Genomic DNA, 22,972 nt, shown 5'->3' with positions numbered 1-22,972 from the left:
TTTGTTTGTTTATTCAGATGGCAAAGTTAATTCATATCGTCAACAGTATTCTTTCAGTGTTTAAAGACATACCTTAGTCAAATAATTTCTAAGTTACTAAAGTTTACAGTCCATTAATATCACTACAATATTATGGGCTGAAAGATCCGCTGTAAATGCTGCTCTCTGAGTGTAAACATGTAAACACCGCAATCAAACTATTACCGTCATGTTGGATTTTCGCTGCATTCTGTGACAGGAATAACACACATGGCTTTCTGACGCTACCTACCAAGTGCATCTAGGTTACTGTAACGAGGAGACTGACACGGAGGGATCCATTGTGCAGTATTTATTAATCACAACTTCACTCAAACACACAATATGCACCGGAGTGCACACACACATCCACAGTAGTAGTATGGGTATCAAGACTGATGATGAACAGACACAGAGTGAAGGTCAAGGGTCAAGGGCAGGCAGCAAGGATCAGAGTCCGTATAACAGGCGTGGTTCGTGGGCAGGCAGAGAGAGAGTCAGAGTCCGTATAACAAGCGTGGGTCGTGGGCAGGCAGAAGGCGAAGCAAAGTAATAAACAGGCTGGAGTCGTGCACAGGAGATCAGGCTGGAAATAACGCTCAGAAATGCTGGCCGGGGCTAAACAAGACTTCACACTGAACGAGTGTTTGAGTGCGGCTTATAAGAGGTACGTGGGTCATTAGCCAGATTCTAATCAGGTGTACTGTATGCGCAATCAGTGTAGATGGATGACGTAATGCTAAAAGTCCGGAGATGGTGGCCTCTGCTGGCCAGCGAGGGGAGTTACTGGGACCGAGTCGGTGACAGAGCCCCCCCCCCCCCCCCCCCCAACGAACGGCTCCTGAAGTGAGAAGACTCTCGACACCGGGGTCTTCCACGGGGGCGAGGGGCCGGCATATCCGGGTGTAGCAAGTGGAAATCATCCAACAGAGTTGAGTCAAGAATGTCCTTGCGATTGATTCATGATCTTTCCTCCGGACCGTACCCCTCCCAGTCGATGAGGTATTGTAACTGACCACCCCGGCGTCTGGATCTCAGGATCTCATGGATCTGATAGGCCTCTTCTCTGTCGATCATGAGAGGCGGGGGACCCTGTTCACCGGCTGCCACTTCCCTATCCGCCTCGGCTGGACCAACAGCAGGCTTGAGCAGAGAGACATGGAAAGTGGGGGAAATACGATAATGGTTAGGGAGTGTCAGTCGAAAGGAAACAGGAGTTATTTGTTTCTCTATTTCAAATGGACCCACGCTTCTTGCAGGGTAGTTTAAGGCGGAGGTCTCGGGCTGATAACCAAACCCACTGTCCTAGGGAATACGTGGGACCAGGACGACGGTGACGGTCGGCTTGTTTTTTTGACCCTTCTGATGGCGTGTGCTAGGTGGGTGTGAGCTGCGTTCCATACCTTCTCACACTTCTTAAACCAGGTGTCGACTGCGGGGAGTTCTGTGGTCTCACCTGACCAGGGGAATAGAGGAGGTTGAAAGCCAAGTACGCACTGGAAGGGAGTTAGACCCGTAGATGCCTTTCTTAATGAGTTCTGGGCATACTCAGCCCACATGAGAAATTTGTCCCATTCAGTTTGATTAGCATGACAATAGGTGCGGAGGAAACGTCCGATCTCTTGATTGAGACGTTCGGTTTGTCCATTGGACTGAGGGTGATAGCCTGATGTCAAACTAACATTAACTTGGAGGTTCTTAAAGAATGCAGACCATAAACGGGACATGAACTGTGACCCTCGGTCAGAAACGATGTCTTCAGGAAGACCATAGTAACGAAATACATATTCGCATAATAGTTCCGCTGTCTCCAGAGCTGTGGGCAACTTGGGTATGGCTATGAGTCGACAGGCTTTTGAAAATCGATCCACAACAGTGAGTATGGTGGTATTACCCTGTGACTGAGGTAAATCAGTGATGAAGTCGATGGCTATGTGTGACCATGGGCGACGTGAAATCTCTAAGGGTTGAAGGAGACCAGCTGGACGATGACGTGAATGTTTGGCCATTTGACAAGGAGCACACTTGTTAAGGAAGTTGATTACGTCCTTGTTGATGGATGGCCACCAATAGCGAGATTGGATCAGTTGTACTGTTGCTGTACTGCCTGGATGACCGGAACTGGGATGAGTATGCCCTTCAGTAATGAGTTTATCACGGAGCAATGCGGGGACATAGATTTTGTTCTCGGGACATGCCTGCGGCGTGGGATGTTGTTCAGAAGCCTGGATAATTTCAGGTTCAATATCCCATTGTATCGGGGCAATGATAAGGTGGTCTTTCAGAATAGGTTCGACATCCTCTGTCAGAGTCTCTTCGTCCGAAAGTCGAGAGAGAGCGTCCGCCTTGACATTCTTTGATCCGGGGATATAGGTGACTTGGAAGTCGAAGCGAGTGAAGAAAAGTGCCCATCAAGCTTGTCTGGGAATTAAGCGTTTGCAAGAACGAATGTACTCCAGATTCTTATGATCGGTGATGACAGTAAATGGGTGTTTAGCTCCCTCTAGCCAATGTCTCCACTCTTCTAGAGCAGCCTTCATAGCGAGGAGTTCGCGGTTACCTACGTCATAATTTCTCTCAGCAGGATTGAGTTTCTGGGAGTAGAATGCACAGGGATGGAGTTTGTTGGTGGTTAACGACCTCTGAGACAGAATGGCTCCGATACCAGAATTAGATGCGTCAATCTCTACCACAAAAGGTTGATTGGGGTCCGGATGACTCAGGATGGGAGCACTTGAAAAGCGGGCTTTCAGCTGGTTGAATGCTTGAATGGCCTCTGAGTTCCACTTTTAAGCGAGCATTGTTTGCTTTTACCATGGTTGTAAGGGGAGCTGCTACTGTGCTGAAGTTCCGGAAGAATCTCCGGTAGAAGTTAGCGAAACCCAGGAAACGTTGTAATTGTCTGATAGTTTCAGGTTGTGGCCATTGTGTGACGGAGTCAACTTTCTTCTGGTCCATGGCGACTCCCTCGGGACTGATAATATAGCCCAGGAATGAAATGCATGACTGATGGAACTCACATTTAGAAATCTTGGCATATAGCTGGTTCTGGATAAGGCGTTGTAGTACTGTTCTGACGTGCTGGATATGTTCCGGTAGGGAGTTGGAGTAAATAAGGATATCGTCAATGTAAACGATGACCCACTGGTTGAGCATGTCTTTAAATATCTCATTGATGAAAGCCTGGAACACGGAAGGACTGTTAGCTAGGCCGAAGGGCATAACCCGGTATTCATAGTGCCCATTGATAGTGGAGAACCCGGTTTTCCACTCGTCTCCCTGACGAATACCGATGAGGTTGTATGCACTGCGGAGATCCAACTTAGTGAAGTACTGGGCTGAGCGGAGTTGTTCAAGTGCTGCTGGAACTAGTGGTAAGGGATATCGATACTTCACTGTGATTTCATTGAGTCCTCTGTAATCAATGCATGGACGTAAACTGCCGTCCTTTTTCTTGACGAAGAAAATTCCAGCTGAAGCAGGTGACGTCGATGGTCGTATGAAACCTTTTTCTAGTTCCTCTGAGATGTAGGTGTTCATAGCTTCGGTCTCTGGTTGAGAGAGAGGAAAGATTCTACCACGAGGGGGCGTGGTACCCGGTAATAGTTCAATGGCACAATCATACTCACGATGAGGCGGAAGATTAGTGGCCTTATGCTTGTTAAAAGCTTCGAGTAGATCGTGATAAGCCTCAGGAATTTGACAAATCTCAGAATCATCGATACTGGTTATAGTGTTGATCTGGACAGGGGAAACAGAATGCAGACATTGGGTAACACAATAATCGCTCCATCTAGTAATCTCACCAGTTTTCCAGGAAACTTGAGGGTCATGGAGTTTTAACCAGGGAAGTCCAAGAATGATAGTATGTCGTGGAAAATTAATTGCGAGGAGGGACATCTTTTCTACATGGAGAGAGCCTGTTTGAAGAGTTATTTGTTGAGTTCGGAATTTTATGTGTCCTTCCCCCAGGGGGCGCCCGTCTATAGCAGTGATGGCTAAAGAAGAATCACAAGAGGTTAGAGGAATGGAGTGTGTTGAGGCAAACGTGTAGTCAATAAAGTTGCCAGCGGCTCCTGAGTCGACCATGGCTGCCGTTGAAATTTCAACATCTCCATATTTTAAACAGACAGGTAAACTCATAATATCAACTGTAACTGTAGAGCGAATTCAGCTGCGGGTCGATCTCCCTGTTGTAAACACAGAAGCTCCTCACCAGCATAACGACCACCCTCGGGATGGTCAAACACAGTGCAAAATCGTTTGAGAAAGTCATTGAAAGAGGGGAATATCGGGGTGCTGTCTGGCCATACAGCAGTAGCCCAGTCTAGAGCTTTTCCTGTTAGCAGTGAACATACAAAGGCAATCTTCCCGTTCTCATCTTTAAACAAATGAGGTTGCTGGGCGATAAATAGTTTACACTGTAGTAAGAAACCCTTGCATTTGGCTGGGTTACCTGAGAACTTGTCGGGGAGTGCCAGACGAACACCAGAAGTAACCTGGGTCTGTGTCACAGAGGGTTGAGCGGGAGAGTAACTGGCGGTAAGTTGCGCGGTGGGAGCAGCTTGCAGGTTTTGCAGCGATTTCACCAGTTCATCTGTCAACTGAGGTAGTCGTGAATACGGTGGTAGCACTCACCAGAAGAGCCTTAGGGGGCGGTTTGTTGGGACACAGGATCTTCGTGTATCCTGAATTTCCGCAATATAGGCACAGATGGTTTCTCCTCCGTTGTTCACGCTCCTCGGGCGTTAGGCGGGTTCTCCCCAATTGCATGGGTTCAGTGACAGGTTCAGGGGACACAGGACTGGAAGCGGGAGAGCATAGAGGGTTACGTGTACGAAGTAACGTGTCTAACCTGATTGAGAGTTCAATAAGTTGATCCAATGTTTTCCCCTCATCACGACAAGCCATCTCTTTTTGCAATTCGGGTCGCAGAGCTCTTCGGTAAAGTGTAGTGAGTGGATCATCAGCCCAGCCTGCTTGCGCTGCCAGTGTGTGAAACTGTAGAGCGAATTCAGCTGCGGGTCGATCTCCCTGTTGTAAACACAGAAGCTCCTCACCAGCATAACGACCACCCTCGGGATGGTCAAACACAGTGCAAAATCGTTTGAGAAAGTCATTGAAAGAGGGGAATATCGGGGTGCTGTCTGGCCATACAGCAGTAGCCCAGTCTAGAGCTTTTCCTGTTAGCAGTGAACATACAAAGGCAATCTTCCCGTTCTCATCTTTAAACAAATGAGGTTGCTGGGCGATAAATAGTTTACACTGTAGTAAGAAACCCTTGCATTTGGCTGGGTTACCTGAGAACTTGTCGGGGAGTGCCAGACGAACACCAGAAGTAACCTGGGTCTGTGTCACAGAGGGTTGAGCGGGAGAGTAACTGGCGGTAAGTTGCGCGGTGGGAGCAGCTTGCAGGTTTTGCAGCGATTTCACCAGTTCATCTGTCAACTGAGTTAGGTGTGTCAACTGTTGCTGATGTGTGGTCAGTACCTGAGCTTGCGTTGTGATATTAAGCAAAGCAAATAGTGAATTTATTATCTCTTAAGCATTAACTCTACATTAATAAACGTTATAGTAAGCAGTTTATAACTTCAGCTACAAATGCTGTATTCTTGATTTACAAATACATTTATAATGTGCTTAATATTTGTATTTTCATACTTTGTTAATGATTTATTTTTCATTACTAAATTAAGTATCGCATTATAAACAAACAATTTGTATTTAAGAGTAGTAATGTCATGGTTGCAGGTTTGTGCGCTTTTCCGGAGTGTCTGTTTGATCACGTGAGTTTGTTTTGTTTTGGTTGTCCATGTGTATTTGTTAAGCTCACATGCTATGACGGCACTCAGCCAGTTGAGGCTCATTATGGTTCCTATATCTGGGTGACGTTTCTATGTTTCTTTGTCAGTTCATTACACTTGCTCATATGTGTGTGCTGTCTGTGCTCAGGCCCCTGAGGAGAGAACCCTGGACCCTGTTATCCTGTCTGTTCCTGCCCTGTGTTCTTCGTTCTCCTAGCATGTCACTTTTCTTGTTGGTTTATTTTGACTACGTCAAACAAACATTAATCACTTGCTATTGGATCCTCTCAGACTCTTATTTGATCATAACAAGTTGAGGGTTATTAGGATCATTCAGAATGAGTTAATAAACGATTAATAAACTATTGAAATCAACGTTTATATTTCTTATTAATCAGGCATATATTAATGGTTACTATGTATGTTAATAAATGCTTTATTACTCAACTTCATCTAGTTTTGTGACCTAATCTAGTGAAGACTATTTATGCTTTATAAATCCCTTATAAATGACAAAAAAATTACATTATTCATTCCTATTCATTTAAAGATACACAAATGACACTGTTCTTCAAATGAAAAATAAATCTTTGCAACCTTATCTAAAATAAAATTACTGTAGAGTTTAAACATTTCATCCTATTACGTTTTTAAATTATTATATTGTTGTTGTTTTATCTAGTTTCATGTTGTATTTTGACACTCCTGTTATTTGGCAATGTTTAAACTTTACAGTAATTTTACGTATTAGAAAAGATTGCAAAGATTATTGTTCATTTGCTTCTGAGCCTTTAATTGTCATTTATAAGAGATTTATAAAGCATAAATAGTCCTCACTTTAGATTAGGCCACAACACTGCATGAAGTTAAGCTAATAAAGCATTTATTAACATATTAGTTAACTATTAGTGTAACGGGGAGCCGGACGGAGGGATCCATTTGCAGTATATTTATTAAACACAGTTCAAACACAATCATACAAATCGCACTTACGTGCGAACTCACACCAGTAGTATTCTATAAGGGTCTAAGGACTGGCGGCTGGCTGTCAAGGAGTGATATAGCAGGCATGGATCAGAGGCAGGCGGTGTGGTTCAGAGTCAAGATATCAGGCGTGGTTCAGGGCAGGCGGCGTGGATCAGAGTCAGAATACAAGCAAGGTTCGGGGCAGGCAGAAGCCAACACAAGGTCAGTAACAGTCCAGGTAATACACAGGGAATCAGGCCAGGAGATAACGCTCAGTAATGTCAGACAAGGCAGAACAAGACTTCGCAACGGACTGAGTGTGTGTGCTGCTTATATGTTTGAGCGTGGGTCGTTAGCGGGATGAGCTGCAGGTGTGTGTGCTTATCAGTTTAAGTGGATGACGTAATGCTTAGAAGTCCGGAGATGGTGGCCTCTGCCGGCCAGCGAGGGGAATGACTGGGACTGAGTCAGTGACAGAGCCCCCCTCCTGCGAACGGCTCCTGAAGTGAGAAGAATCGCGATGCCGGGGTCCTCCACGGGGACGAGGGGCCGGCATTTCCGGATGCTGCAGGTGAAACTCACTTAACAGTGTTGGGTCGAGAATATCCTTTCGAGTGATCCAAGATCGCTCCTGCGAGCCGTATCCCTCCCAATCAATCAGATACTGCAGTTGTCCCCCCCGGCGTCTGGATCTCAGGATCTCGTGGATCTGGTAAGCCTCCTCTGCCACCTCCCTATCCACCTCGGCTGAACCAACAGCAGGCTTGAGCAGGGAGACATGGAACATGGGAGAGATACGATAATGGTTAGGTAGGATTAAGCGATAAGACACTGGAAAAATCTGACGTTTAACTTGGAAAGGACCCACATACCTGGGACTGAGTTTTCTACAGGGGAGTCTAAGGCGGAGATCTCGGGTAGATAGCCAAACCCATTGGCCTGGGGAGTATGTGGGACAGGGCCGTCGATGACGGTCTGCTTGTTCCTTGAAATGTCTGACAGCATGGGACAGGTGAGTATGAGCCACATTCCAGACCTCCTCACACTTCTTAAACCATAAGTCTACAGCTGGGAGTTCTGAGGGTTCTCCAGACCATGAAAACAGGGGAGATTGAAAACCTAGTACGCACTAAAAGGGGGTTAGACCAGTGGATGGTTTCCTTAAAGAATTCTGTGCGTATTCAGCCCACATTAGAAATTTAATCCACTCTTCCTGGTTGTTATGGCAATACGTACATAGGAAGCATCCAATCTCCTGATTGAGACGTTCCGTTTGGTCGTTGGATTGGGAATGGTAACCAGAAGTGAGACTGACATTGACCTGGAGGTTTTTGAAGAAAGCTGACCATAAGCGGGAGGTAGATTGGGGACCTCTGTCTGACACAATGTCTTCGGGTAAGCCATAGTAGCGGAAAACATACTCGCACAGCAATTCAGCTGTTTCCAGGGCTGTGGGTAACTTGGGGATGGCGATGAGTCTACAGGATTTTAAAAATCTGTCAATGATGGTGAGTATGGTGGTATGGCCTTGGGACAAGGGAAGATCGGTGATAAAGTCTATGGCAATGTGGGACCAGGGATGACGTGGGATCTCCAGGGGTTGCAGCAGACCAGTGGGAAGATGATGGGAGTGTTTGAAGTTTTAGCCGGCGTCGTGGCTAAAACTTTGCACAGGTTTAGTGTTGCCACCCCAGCGCAACCCACCGCCAATTATTCTCCCTGCCAACTCCCTGTAACACATGCTCAGACTCTGTCCAGCCCCCGCCTAGCATTCCCTGAGAAGTTTATGGGTAATCCGGCCAAATGCCAGGGTTTTCTGTTACAGTGCAAACTATTTGTCGCCCAACAACCTCATATGTTTTCCACAAGGAGTGATATAGCAGGCATGGATCAGAGGCAGGCGGCGTGGTTCAGAGTCGAGATATCAGGCGTGGTTCAGGGTAGGCGGCGTGGATCAGAGTCAGAATACAAGCAAGGTTCAGGGCAGGCAGAAGGCAACACAAGTTCGGTAACAGTCCAGGTAATATGCAGGGAATCAGGCCAGGAGATAACGCTCAGTAATGTCAGACAGGGCAGAACAATACTTCGCAACAGACTGTGTGTGTGCTGCTTATATGTGTGAGCGTGGGTCGTTAGCGGGATGAGCTGCATGTGTGTGTACTTATCAGTTCAAGTGGATGACGTAATCCGGAGATGGTGGCCTCTGCTGGCCAGCGAGGAGAATGCCCGAATAATAAGCTTTACAAATGATAATTTGACTGGTCTATTAATCATTTACTAATGCATTCTTAAAAAAAAAAAAAAAACAGCAGCTTGTCTCAAATAACTGGTTTGTAAATTATGCAAAACTTAATTTAGTAATGAAAAAAATAATAATTAACAAAGTATTAAAATGCAATCAATAAGTCTGGAATATAGCATTTATATCTGCAGTTGTAATCTGCTTTCTAACACCAATTAATTTAGAGTTGATGCTTAACAGACAACAAATTAACTATTTGTTAATGCTTAATAAATTATTCAAAATGTGTAGTCATTACAATGTGTTACCAGAAACTAAATAATAAAATATCCAAAATGAAGACATGCTAAACACTGACACACTTATTTATTTTTTTATTTAACAGGCACTATTATGAAAATACTTCAAAATAACAAATACATTGAACACTTTTACAAATAAACCATACAAAGTCATGAATTTAAATTTTCAAACTATACAAAAAGCTGGTGTAAATAAAACATACACAGACATCTGCAAAAAAATGTCAAAACACCATAAAAATGTTAAAAAAAAAATTCTCAGGTTACTTTAACGTGTAATGTCTACTAGTGTAGTCTAACTCATGAAATCACATTTTAATGCTTAAACCTGTTCATCAGCATTAAACATCTAATGCATTTATATATTAAAAAACCATAGATATATACACTGGATGTCGCCTGGCCTATTGTTGTCTATTGGACGGAATGCGTCAATAGCGCCTCCATCTTGCTACAGGGTAGCGCTCCTTTGAAATGAATGCGGGACCAAGGTACAGTGGAGGACTGTGGCCATGCAAAGCCAGAGATATACACATACATCTGTGATCGGGAGTTTTCCTGGATGTTAGTATGTAATTTTTTTTTCTAATTACGAAAATTATAATTTTACATAACTTTTCTACATTGATGGATCAGTGACCGCACGGGCATTCCTGACAAAAAGCTTGTGTTTGTGTGTACAGAAATGTACTATTCACCCTCCCTGTTAAATTTAATCTAATCCGTGTCCTGAAACACACCTCCTCTCCTGCTTTCACTTCTCATACTGACGGAGAGAGTGATTCGTTTGTGAATGAATCCCCCGAACGACTATTTCACTAACGTTAGGCGACAATAATGCAAGTTTCTGGCAGCGCAGCATCTCGTTGTCATATTTCTTTTGCATTGTTTGCTGATTTTATTCAACAAAACTAGCATAAGCCGAGTGTTTAGTGCGAGTTGGAGCTGCTTTGCCGTATGGTGAATGCAGTAAGTGACTGTTATCCTCAATAACGTTGCCTGATTAGCACAAAAGTTCAGAACATACAAAAACAGAAAAAAACATAATATTACCCATGAAATGTTCTGCCTTTGTGCTTTATTTTCTTTGTTTGCTCGTTACTACACCCGTATACAGCGCTAAAGTCCCGCATCTTCAGGTAATAACACTGTCTTGACTAGTGCGGTTGAAAGACATTTGTCCTGGGAGCACTGTACCAATGTGGCGGCGCTATTGACGTATGCTCAGGGTCCCTATGCGATATCTAGTGTATATATCTATGTTAAAAAAACAAACATCATCAAATCAAAAACAATGATGACTTAACCCAGCTGACACAGAACAGAAAACAAAACTCAAATAAGTTTTATGAAAAAGTGGGAAAAAACTTTAAGCACTTAAAGCTGCATCTTCAAATATTTATCATATGAACATCTTTAGAAAGTCATTGTTGTACTCCATGTTGAGTACAAAAATCTAAAAAGCACATAAAAAAGTATTAATAAAGCCTTTTCATTTAAAGAGCACCATCTACTCTTCCAGGGCTGCAATTCTCAAACAACAACATAACTCACGGCTGAACTATCATAGTATGATGCATCGTTTGGGAAAAGAACGATGTAGTGACAAGTGTTTCCCAAAACCCGCAGTTTCTCTGTCGCAGATCCTTCGCTTGAACCATGTTAGTTATAACGTAAAACGCCCATAATGATGCTCTAAACGGGGTGGAGGAACTACTTGTTTACAGAAGAACAAATTATATTGTTTTAGACGCACAAGCATTTAAAATAAAATCCCATATTAGGTTTGGTAAAAACATGCACTCGCTTTCCATATTAACCAAATTATATGTAAATACCACATATAGAGCCTATGTTTCCTTTACAAAAATTATTGAGAATGACATATCCTATTCTAAAATTACCTACTAAAATAATTACAAAAGCTAACATGTATTCTAATATCATATATGAATCATATGAATAAATAAATAATGAGGCTATTTATTATAAAATGAAATTTAATATTTATTATATATTAGGAAATGAAAAAAATCCTAATTCAATAATAATATTAATAATACTAATGATGATCATGAGGATGATGATTATTATTATTCATTCATTCATTCATTCATTCATTTTCTTGTCGGCTTAGTCCCTTTATTAATCTGGGGTTGCCACAGCGGAATGAACCTCCAACTTATCCAGCCAGTTTTTGCACAGCGGATGCTGAGGCTCGACCCAGCGACCTTCTTGCTTTGAGGCGACAGCACTACCTACTGCACCACTGCTTCGCCCATTATTATTATTATTTTTATTATTATGATTTAGAAATAAAAAAATCTTAATTTAATAGTAATATTTATAGTATTAATGATGATGATGAAACCGAAAGCTAAAAAAAAAAAGCTAAAACTGACCTGTCAAAATAATTTGAAAGCAAATTACACCTAAGGGAGATAACCTTAATGCTTTTTTATTTTTAATAATTCCAACTTTGAATGTTAGAATGTTCTAAATGAATAGGCAATAGCAGGGGTTACTGGGAATAGAACACAACCAGGAACAATGTTTCCCCTTCGGATGGGGAACTTCAATGCTATCAGTGAATTTATTTAATTCACGAATGGGGAATTTCGTTTCAGAAAGCCAATCGTCTGAAAGAGTATATAACGGGCCAATAAAATGCCAAATGAGTTGGCAGCGTAAGCTTGCGCACCTGAAACTTATTGTCAATTAGCTCCGCATATAAGGACAGGGAAAGCAAGGAAACGCCATCCTTTTCGCTTCAGAGACTATTGCAGCCTTCTGAGAGAGTTGATGAGGGTTTCTCTTGCTGTGATCCAGCGATTTCGAGCGAACGAGAGCCTTTTCCCGATCCAGAGTGTGTACACGCAGTGGCAGATGGTTGAGCTGGGTTTCTCCCTTGCCAGGCGTTCTTTGGGTCCAGTCCCCCAGAGCGGTGCGTATAAAGTTGCAACTTCACAACAAGAGCAACACTGTCGTGCAGCACGTCCTTTTCAGGATGGTGCTCCGACTGTGCGTTTCAGGATGCGGTGGTTTCCTGTCCTCGGATGATGGGCATGGGCACTGCGTTTCATGCCTGTGGAGGTCCAGCATGTTAAAGAGCCCATATTATAAATGAAATAGGGTCATATCTTGGTTGTAAGGGTCTCCAACAACAGTCTAATATGCATGCAAGGTCAAAAAACACTTTCATGGTCTTATAATCTGCATTTATTTTTACCTAATTATCCCAGCGACTCCCGTATGAATCGTCCTGTGATTCATTTGTTCCCAAACCCCTCCTTAGCGCGAAGCTAATCTGTGCTGATTGGACCGATGACAGTCTGTCGCGATTGGTCGACTGCCTTATGTCAGAGAGTGAAATGCCCAATAGCTAATCAGCAATATAAAAAGTAATCACAGTTCATACATGCTCGATAGTGTAGGCGTGGATTTTGGCTGCCACACACACACAAAAACACACACCTCCGGACGACAACGCTCCCGCTTCCGCCCGCATCCACCAGGTTTTAGCCTGAGAACCTGCCCCGTTTTCTGCCCGCCGCGCCCGATCCCGCTAAAGAGCGGGCGAGAACACAACCAAAAATCACCCAGCTATACAGTCCAGACAGCCAAGCTGTCTGTATAAACACACACACAGCACCAAGCACACAAAGTTCTCTCTTTCTCATTCGCATAGCAATATCCGTGATATTGCTTGACAGCCCGCTCCCGTGCCAAATTAAACCCGTTACCGACCGCTCCCGCAATTTATTCGGAAATTTATTCCCGCGCCGCAGAAATCTGGCGCGGGGACAGTCGCGGGAATGCAGACCTCTACCATGGAGCTCCGTAAACAAAGCAGCACGCGTCGCGTTTTTAACGTGACTTTGCATGTGATAAGAGAATATAGCCAGTTAACCTGATACAGTACACTCGGTTACAAGTAACAAATCACAACTAAATACATTTGCAAGCTAGAGTAAAAGAGGCAACATCTTTAATCGCACGTACTTACACTTGAGAAATGGAGGAAGAAACCCATCCTGACGTCCATCAGTAAGTTAACTTACTCTTTACTGATTCTTCCTTTAACAAACGCAGATGAAGAATTCTTTGTAGCATGTAGTTTCCAGAAGTTTCCAGTAGTTTCCAACTGCTTGGTTATAATGCTGATGTTTCATCTTTGGGTAGAGAGTCGATAATATCCATCTGCAGTGTGACTTCAATCGACCGGCATGTTTGTGTGAGTGTGTTTGTGGGTGTGTGTGTCTGGGTTTCTGCGTCAGAGGGCGGGGCCTCAGGTTTGAAATCTCCCGGGTTTGCGCATGCACGTGAATAACTTGGTTTCGTTCGTACGTCATGGCGAAACACCTAATGACTCGGTATCAAGGCGACTCGTTTGAAGCACTATGAGTCGACTCTTTTATAGATGAATCAACCGTTTTAAACACTGTATTCTTACAGATTTAAGCCTTAGCTGGATACTTCACTTCACTTAGAGCTGTGTTACACACTACATGGAGGGGAATTTTCAAAAACCCATAATATGGGCTCTTTAATGCGCTGCTCGCGGGCAGTTCATGTCGTCATTACGATGCCATGACTGTTGCGCAGTTAAGATCGCGGCTAGCCTTTGCAAAAGGGCAAACCACCCCAGCTGTCCCCTGCACGTCCACCGTGGCATCAGAGGGTGGGCTTTCATTGTCTTATGATGATCCATACTCGCTCACCCCCTCCGGGCAGGTGAGCGATGTCAAGACGGATCCTGAAACGGACATGTTAGCCGTGCTTTCCCGGGCTGCTTCGGCCATGGGTTGGAGATGGTTTATCCCCCAGCTCCGCAGCCAGAAAGACTAGATGGGTGCTACGTAGAGGACCAGAGGGCGAAGCCTTCGAAGCCTCTCGTTCCCTTCTTCCCGGAGGTGCACAGTAGGCTCACGCAGTCTTGGAGGGCACTTTTTTCTGCCCGTGCTGTGTGTCCCTCCACCCTCACCACTCTTGACGGTGGAGCGGCCAGGGGGTATGTGGCGATTCCTCAGGTTGAGCGCACGATTGCGGTCAATCTTTGTCCGCGAGGCGCCTCTTCTTGGCGGGGTCAGCCTCGTCTCCCGTCCAAAACCTGTAAGTTATCTGCCTCCCTCGGAGCTAGAGCTTACATGGCTGCGGGCCAGGCTGCTTCTGCCTTGCACGCAATGGCCACCTACAAGCGTTACCAAGCGCAGGCGCTGGCCAAGCTGCACGAGGGTGGGTCCAACCCAGGCTTGTGAGCTTCGCATCGCATCCGACTATGCTCTTTGGACCACGAAGTCCGCTGCGTGTGCGTTGGGGAGGACGATGTCCACATTAGTGGTCCAGGAGCGCCACCTCTGGCTAAACTTGACTGATATGCGCAAAGTCGACAAAGTCCCCTTTCAAGACTCCCCCATATCCCAAGCTGGCCTGTTCGGCGACACCGTCTGTGAATTCACCCAGGAATTCAAGGCGGTGAGAGAGTAGTGTGAGGCGATGGGTAATGTCACCTATCGGCGGGACCGTAACCCCGCTCCGCCCACCGTACCATCCATATCTGCTGCTCCTCGCTGAAGGTGCCCGCCTACGAAGCGAGTGCGTCAAGCACCTCGGAAGCAGGCAGCGCCCCCCTGCCCAGAGCACCGCTAAGTCCAGTAAGGGACCGCGAAGCGTCCCTGGGACAGGTCATCTGGAGAAGAGGAAACTTGCTCTTTCCCCGCTGGAGGGCGGGGCCCCATTTCCAATGGCACTTTTTACTGCCATGAAAACATCAATGAAAGAGCACTTTTCCACTACCCCGGATGTGACAGCCCTAAAATCTGCCAGTCTGAGAAGCTATGCTTTCTAGCTCGCAGGTTCGGTACGTTTCGCCAGTGGCTCACGTGCGCTGGGAGGACGGTCTCCTTTCTCCCACCCCTCGAGCCTCCCCTCCGGAGTTTGAGTGCGGAGTGAGAGTAAATCTCTGGTACGTCAGCGATTGTAGCGATGAGTCTATTAGCAAGAGCTCTGCCTGCCTGGTCAGCGCGGCCAGCCCTAGGCGGTGGCTCATACGCACAATCAGACTCGGCTATGCAATTCAGTTTGCGAAATGGCTCCCCCAAGTTCACGGGTGTGTATTCACCAGGGTCAGCCCCCTGTCCCCCCTTGTCTTGCGAGAGGAGATTGCTGTCCTCCTAGCGAAGGATGCAATCGAGCCGGTCCCTCCAGCAGAGATGGAGAGCAGGTTTTACAGTCCGCACTTCATTGTGCCCAAAAAGAGCGGTGGGTCACGGCCAATCCTAGATCTGCGCATTTTGAACCGCTGTCTGCACAAGCTGCCGTTCAGAATGCTCACGCAGAAGCGCATCCTCCAGTGCGTTCGTCCTCGGGATTGGTTTGCAGCAATAGACCTGAAGGACGCGTATTTCCATGTCTCCATTCTTCCTCGCCACCGTCAGTTTCTGCGGTTTGCGCTTAAAGGTCGAGCTTGGCCCTTTCGGGCTCTCTCTGTCTCCGCGGGTCCTCACCAAGCTCACAAAGGGTGCCTTAGCGCCCCTTCGGCTCGCGGGCATCCGCATACTCAATTATCTCGACAACTGGCTGATTTTAGCCCACTCTCGGAGCAATTGATTATGCACAGAGACAAGGTGCTCAGGAACCTCCACCTGTTGGGGTTTGAGGTCAACCGAGAAAAGAGCAAACTCGCCCCCGTGCAGAGGATCTCTTTTCTCGGGCTGGAGCTGGACTCGGTCACTATGGCAGTGCGCCTCTCCGGAGAGCGCACTCAGCTGATGCTGAACTGTCTGAGAGAGCTCGACAGCAAAATAGTGATCCCACTTAAATTATTTCAGAGGCTCCTGGGGCATATGGCATCCGCAGCCACTTCACGCCGCTCGGATTACTCCATATAAGACCACTTCAGCACTGGCTTTACGATCGAGTCCCCAGACGTGCATGACATGCGCGCACACCGAGTCACTGCTACTGCGCTGTATCACCGCGCCCTCAGCCCTTGAAATGACCCCTCGTTCCTACAGGCCGGAGTGCCTCTAGGACAGGCGTCCAGTCATGTTGTTGTTTCAACAGATGCTTCCAGCATGGGCTGGGGGGCTGTTCGTTCCGGGCATGCAGCTGCGGGCCTGTGGAAAGGAACCTAGTTGCATTGGCATATCGCCTGGAGCTGTTGGCAGTGTTCCTCGCTCTCCACCATTTTTTCCGGTGCTGGAGCAGCAACACTTGCTGGTCAGGATGGACAGCACGGCAGCGGTGGCGTGTATCAATCGCTTGGGGGGTATTCGCTCTCGCCGCATATCTCAGCTTGCCCGCCGTCTGCTCCTCTGGAGTCATCCGCGGCTGAAATCGCTGCGTGCCATTCACATTTAAGGCAAGCTCAACCGTGCAGCCGATGCGCTCTCACTGCAGCCTTTACGTCCTGGAGAATGGAGACGCCACCCCAAGTCTGTTCAGCTGATATGGGCGCGATTCGGGGAAGCCCAGATCGTTCTGTTTGCTTCCTCCGAGATCGCTCATTGGCAGTTGTTCTTTTCCCTGACCGAGTGCTCTCTCAGCACGGATGCACTGGCTCACAGCTGGCCTCGGGGCATGCGCAAATACGCGTTTGCCCCAGTGAGCCTGCTCGCGCAGTTACTGTGCAAGGTCAGGGAGGACGAGGAACAGGTTGCTGGTTGCACCCCTATGACCCAACCGGACCTGGATGTCAGAGCTCCCCCTCCTCGCGATGGCCCTCCCTCCGCTCTCATGATGCGGTGGCTGGCAGCACCGTAGGAACGCATAACCTCATCATTCAGTTCCTCAGAGGCGCTAGGCGAATTAATCCACCCCACCCCCCTCTCATGCCCTCTTAGGATCTCGCCCTCATTCTCACAAGCCTGCGTCAATCCCTTCAATTCTTGACTCAGTATCTTTAAGATTTCTGTCCCTGAAGACAGCTCTGCTGGTCGCATTGATATCGATTAGAGGGTCGGGGACCTGGAGGCATTTTTCGGTCAGTGACTCATGCCTGTAATTCAGGCTGGCTTACTCTCACGTTCCTGAGACCCCGCCCGGGAGGTAATACCAGGTAGTGAGCCTGCAAGCGCTGCCCCCGGAGGAGGCAGACCCAGCCCCTTTCATTACTTTGTCCAGTTCGCGTCTTGCGTATTTATCTGGACCGCACTCAGAGCTTTAGATCATCTGAGCAGCTCTTTGTCTGTTATGGCGGTCAGCAGCAGGGAAGTGCCGTATCGAAACTAAAGTTGGCCCACTGGATAGTGGATGCCATCTCTCTCGCTTATCAAAGCCAAGGCGAGCCATGTCCCCCGAGAGTGTGTGCGCACTTCACTCTGAGCATCGCATCCTCTTGGACGCGTGCACGCGGCCCCTCTCTAACAGACATCTGTAGAGCTGCGAGCTGGGCGACACCTAATACAATTGCAAGGTTTTACAATCTGCGAGTGGAGCCGGTTTCCTCAAGGGTATTAGGTAACCTTTGTTGATTAAGGAAACAATTCAGTTAAGGTGTTGAAACACGCTTGCTGTGCCATTCTCCCTAACACTGAGATACATGCACCTTTTTATCTGTCAGTAAAGTTCCCCGTCAGGTGAGCCCTGCAGATTCCTCTGAGGCCCCCAGCACTGACTTAGCGGAGGAGTCACTTGCTGGCCCACTACGTTGTAGGTCTGCCCGCTGGTCAGCCCGCGTTTTGTGTATAGGTGCCCACTATGCGTGATCCCCACTAGGCGATCCCACATGCTTATTCAGTCACGGTGCAGTCCCCCCTCACGGGCGGACCCGTGTCTTCCCTCTCCACTAACCATCTTATTATATGTGTACTCCCCCTTTTCAGGGCTAGTCCATATGTATTTTTTGCCATCATATCTCCCTAATTGGGTAGATGGCCTCCGCAGCGTCCTCCCTATCGGGACTGCACGCTTTCCCAACGTACTGTCGTATTTCCTAGAATTATCTAGATGCTTGCAACTTCCCAAAAAATATATCTAAATCCATAAAACTTCTTTTGAAGTGGGATAAGTAAGGGCCAGGGATCACGTTGGAAGAGTGCACCTCTCTTTGATGCAGGAGCGCTCATGCTATGCCTGGCTATCCTCTCATCGCAGGCAAAGGTAAGGTGCAGTCATTATGGCGTTTTCCAGACATTTCCCCATTCGTGAATTAAATAAATTCACTGATAGCATTGAAGTTCCCCATCCAAAGAGGAACGCTCTGGTTACTAAAGTAACCCTCGTTCCCCGAGGAGGGGAACGGAAATGCTATATATTTGGCATTTCATTGGCCCATTATATACTCTTTCAGACGATTGGCTTTCTGAAATGAAATTCCCCATTTGTGAATTAAATAAATTCACTGATAGCATTTCCGTTCCCCGAGGAGGGTTACTTTAGTAACCAGAGCGTTCTAACGACAGCTTCAGAGCTGTAGTTGCGAGTGCTCAATTTTGCGACGCAGTTTGCTAATGTTCATTGCAGCAACAGATTTGGGAAATGGCAAATCAACAAACTATGTTTGTAACGATGGAACTTGTGACCTTATTTGGCTAACGTGTGTGTTTTGGGAAACACACTCCAGGCCAGCAGACATTCAGCATAGTTACCAGGGGTCTGAAAGTTCATCAAGCTGCTGTTTCTTACTGTTTCAAGAATTCCCATCTTCATTGTAGTTGTGTGGTTTTCCAGTTGCCCTGTATGTTAAAATATAAAATAGCAATGTCAATACTAAGTCTACACTTACAAATGTCACCTATAATCTAAATTTAAAAAAAATACTACTCTAGTTGAGTCACAAAATGTAATTTTAAATGTTTTCAAGAAAAAAAACAGGCACGTGGCAGCATGTGCCCTAACCGAAAGCGAGAGACGTGTCTTTATAGCAACCTCTCGCAACACAACCTCTCTAATACGGCGCCTCGTGATATTTGCATACAAAACATTTGGATCATTTTTATTATCATTTGACAGTAATGAGGAACGCCGCAAAATGTAGCGAAGTAAGAGTAATGACTTTTCTCTAATAATATACTAGAGTAAAAGTAAAAATACACATATTTAAATGTAACTCGTTACTACCCACCTCTGCTCCTGTTGAACACAAAAGAAGATATTCTAAAGAAAGTTGGAAACCTGTAACGATTGGCTTCCAAAGAAGGAAAAATAGATAGCATGGAAGTCAATGGCTAGAGGTTTTCGGCTTTCTTCAAAATACCTTCTTTTGTGTTTTACAGAACAAAGAAACTTACAAAGTTGGTGGTTTGAAACCACATGTGGCTGTAGTAAGAATTTTTTCATTTTATGTGAGGTATATAGGTATAGTAACTCTCCCCAAAGAGATAAATATGGTCATGAACATATCTTAGATGTCAATATTACAGGTGCTTAATTAAAATTATTGTGTCCAACATTGCTTCGGATGGGGGCAGGCATTACTTAATAGCATAATGTACATGCTGTTTGTTTTTATGTCGAAATGACTGAGACTAGTTTAATGGTTAATGGTTAAACTGAAGCAGTGTTTAATAAATACAAAACTCAGTACTCACCATAAAGTTTATGAAAGAAAATCCGCTGAATATGATGTTTAGTAGGATCTCCGCCGTTGTTGCACTGGAAACTGTAATTTAAATATGCGCCAGACGTGGTGCCGACCAGCGGCTCTACACGCATTTCTTTGCTACAAGGTTTGCTGGCAAAGCCCATATACTTCAATTTGGTTTGATAAATTGGCTGAGCACAATTTAATATGTTTGATGAATATATATTTTTAATTTTTACTTCAGACAATCAGCTAAAAGTAATACAGTGGATTTTATGTGGGCTAATTATTAGGAAGTCATTTGTTGATCAATATTTAATTTTCTGTGTCCACAATTTTTCATAAAGTAACATTTTTACAGTTTAATAACAAAACATTTATTGACCTACCTTGAATGTCAATGTCAATCACATTACTGTTGTTAGATATTTCTATTTTGCTACCCAGACTAATTGAATAGTAGCAAAACATGTTCACAGTTCTCATCCTCTTGTGCTCAAAGGCCAGCTTTTGCTCAACTTTCTGAGTATTGGTTGACTTCCTGTAGAGTTCAACTGGTCCATCTCTAAACGAAAACATCAAAGAACCCATTTCTCCCTCTGCTGTACAGACAGCAGTAACATTATCTCCTTCTTTCAATCTTTGTTGATCCACTGATAGAACAGGTGTCAGAAGACCTGCAGACACATGCCATGGTATTAGGAATTGAGAGAAAGATCTTTTAGGCGTTGAACTGATGTGTTACTCTACCTTTAACAGTCAAGTCTGTGGAACCACTCTTCTTGTTTTGATGCCCAATGACAACAGCACATTCATATTTTCCAGAGTGGAAGACTCTGGCATCTGGTATAGAGTAGAACCAGTGTGTAGCGGTGGTCTTTTCTGTAAGTAGCATTTCATAATCTTTGTAGAATATGTATTCATAGTTGGGATTGGACCCTGGGCTTTGGCTGACTTCTGCCTGGCATATCAGTGACACATTTGTACCTCTTTGAACTTCATTCCTCGGCTGAATAAAGAGATTTACACTTTTTATGATGAACTCTGGGGAAAATAAAGCAAGTTTACCAGTCAGATGGTGGCAGGTTGAGAAATTAAATAAATAATATTTCTTGTGTAAGATATTGTATTGATCTACACTACAAGAAATCAACAAGTACTGGCTAAAATTCAAAGGGAAACAGAAAACTTATATTTAATTGGCAACATATTCCTTGTGTTTTTACTGACAAACTTTAATGTATTTTGAAAATTCATTCATTTATTCATTCATTCATTTTCTTTTCAGCTTATTCCCTTTGTTAATCTTAGGGTGCCACAGTGAAATGAACCACCAACTTATCCAGCACATGTTTTACGCAGCAGATGCCCCTCCAGCTGCAACCCATCACTGGGAAACACATACACTCTCATTTACACACATACACTATGGACAATTATAGCTTACCGGAGAAACCAGAGCACCCTGAGGAAACCCACGTGAACGCGGGGAGAACATGCAAACTCCACACAGAAATGTCAACTGACTCAGCTGACGCTTGAACCAGCAACCTTCTTGCTGGGAGGTGACAGCACTGCCTACTGCGTCATCGTATCACATTTTGAAAATACATTTTACCAAAAAGAAGAAAGATTTATGACTGCAATATACTTGTGTACATTTGTACAACATATGTACAAAGGCTAAATAAAAGAGAAAAGGTAATCAAAAATCTAAAATGGATCATTTAGAATCAGTCCAGTAGGTGAACTGGTGATACACAAAGATTTTATGATTGGGTACATTGAAAATCAAAACCAATTTATGCAATAATCATCTCTAAAGAAGACCATCAAAGAAACCATTTCTCCCTCTGCTGTATAGATTGAAAAATGACAAAATGAGATTGACACTTTTTAACTCTGGGTAAAAAGCAATTTAAGCAGTCAGATTGTGGTAGAGTTTGAGGAATGGAATAACATTTTATTATCTTTTTTTTTATCAGCAGTGCAGTGGGAATCTCAGTGCTGTATACACAAACTTTGGTACAGGAAGAAGAATAATTAAACATATTTAGAGACTTCCATCTCTTGGGATTAGAGCTATTTTAGAGATATCTGTCCCCACCCAGCACCCACAAATGGCTAATAAAATAACAACTAAATCATATGAATGTTTGGTATTTTTTCTTCTATTAAGCAGCTTTGTATGTTATATTTTTAGACTGTGCTATAGTTTGTTACCTTTATTTATTATGATATTACATGATATATTATTATAATGAATAATAATAAAATATAATAATAATGGAAAATTGCTATAAATAAGAATACATTTAGTGATGAACAATTGTAAAGTAATTAGAAAATAAATATAATAAACATAAATGCCAATTATTTCACATAACTTTGTAAGGCAAATGAGTAAAGATTAAATATATTCTTTTTTTTCTATGTTTATAATAATCTATGCTTAAAATAAACAGGATTTACTGCAGGATTAAATAAATGAACAGACAATTCCATACAAGCTGCCAAAGTCAAGCTAATAATAGGATGTAAAACTTGAACAGTATGTAAACTATAGCTTTACACCTATAATAGTTTGCAGATTATTACATTCAAGTTTATTCTTTTTGGCTGTAAAATACAAGACCATCATTCTAAAAGAAAATGATGTGCCATATCACACCACTTATGTTCTTATGTGCTCTCAATCCCTTCCCACTACTTTGCATAACAATGGCTTGTGACAACATACAGACATGTTTAAAAAAATACAAACAGCACATAACATTAATGCAATAAATGACAATTATTCTAACATTCTTAAATTTACAAAATTGATAGATGTCTGAGAAGTGAGCGGTTTACAGACCTGTGTTAGCTTTGTCTGCTGATGATGTCAAATGTCCGAGAGAGGGATTTGTTTGCAAAAATAAAACAAAAACAAAAAAATGAGACATAAATCAACACGGTCAAAGCAACCTTGGTATCAAAAAGCAAAATTGAGAGAAAATAAATGGAAGGTGTTCTTACAGGTGAAGAGAAAGAGGATGAGGAATGTGCCTGCCCTGAGAGTGAGCTGTTTTTTCACCTGCATGGCTGAGCACTCTAAGCAGTGCACATACAGTAT

General features: G+C 44.4%; 1 protein-coding gene across 13 annotated transcripts in view; it reads right to left on the bottom strand.

Annotated features, from left to right (window-relative positions):
* pecam1b (platelet and endothelial cell adhesion molecule 1b) overlaps nt 1–22,972 on the bottom strand; it is a 52,604-nt gene extending 29,632 nt beyond the window's left edge. For all 13 annotated transcript variants that reach the window (XR_012407934.1, XR_012407935.1, XM_068221951.2 and 10 more), the window contains exons 1-4: nt 22,876–22,972; nt 22,715–22,732; nt 20,608–20,901; nt 20,247–20,534 (exon numbers count right to left, since the gene is read on the bottom strand). Coding sequence is in view for 11 of the 13 variants with exons in the window: in XM_068221951.2 (XP_068078052.1) it covers nt 20,247–20,534; nt 20,608–20,901; nt 22,715–22,732; nt 22,876–22,939 (664 nt within the window). In the remaining 2 variants the exon portion in view is untranslated. The remainder of the gene's footprint in view (nt 1–20,246; nt 20,535–20,607; nt 20,902–22,714; nt 22,733–22,875) is intronic.

This window comes from Danio rerio, chromosome 6, assembly GCF_049306965.1.
Source record: "Danio rerio strain Tuebingen ecotype United States chromosome 6, GRCz12tu, whole genome shotgun sequence".
NCBI lineage: Eukaryota > Metazoa > Chordata > Actinopteri > Cypriniformes > Danionidae > Danio > Danio rerio.
Note: the sequence above shows the minus strand (reverse complement) of the source record. Positions and strands in the feature narration are given on the sequence as shown.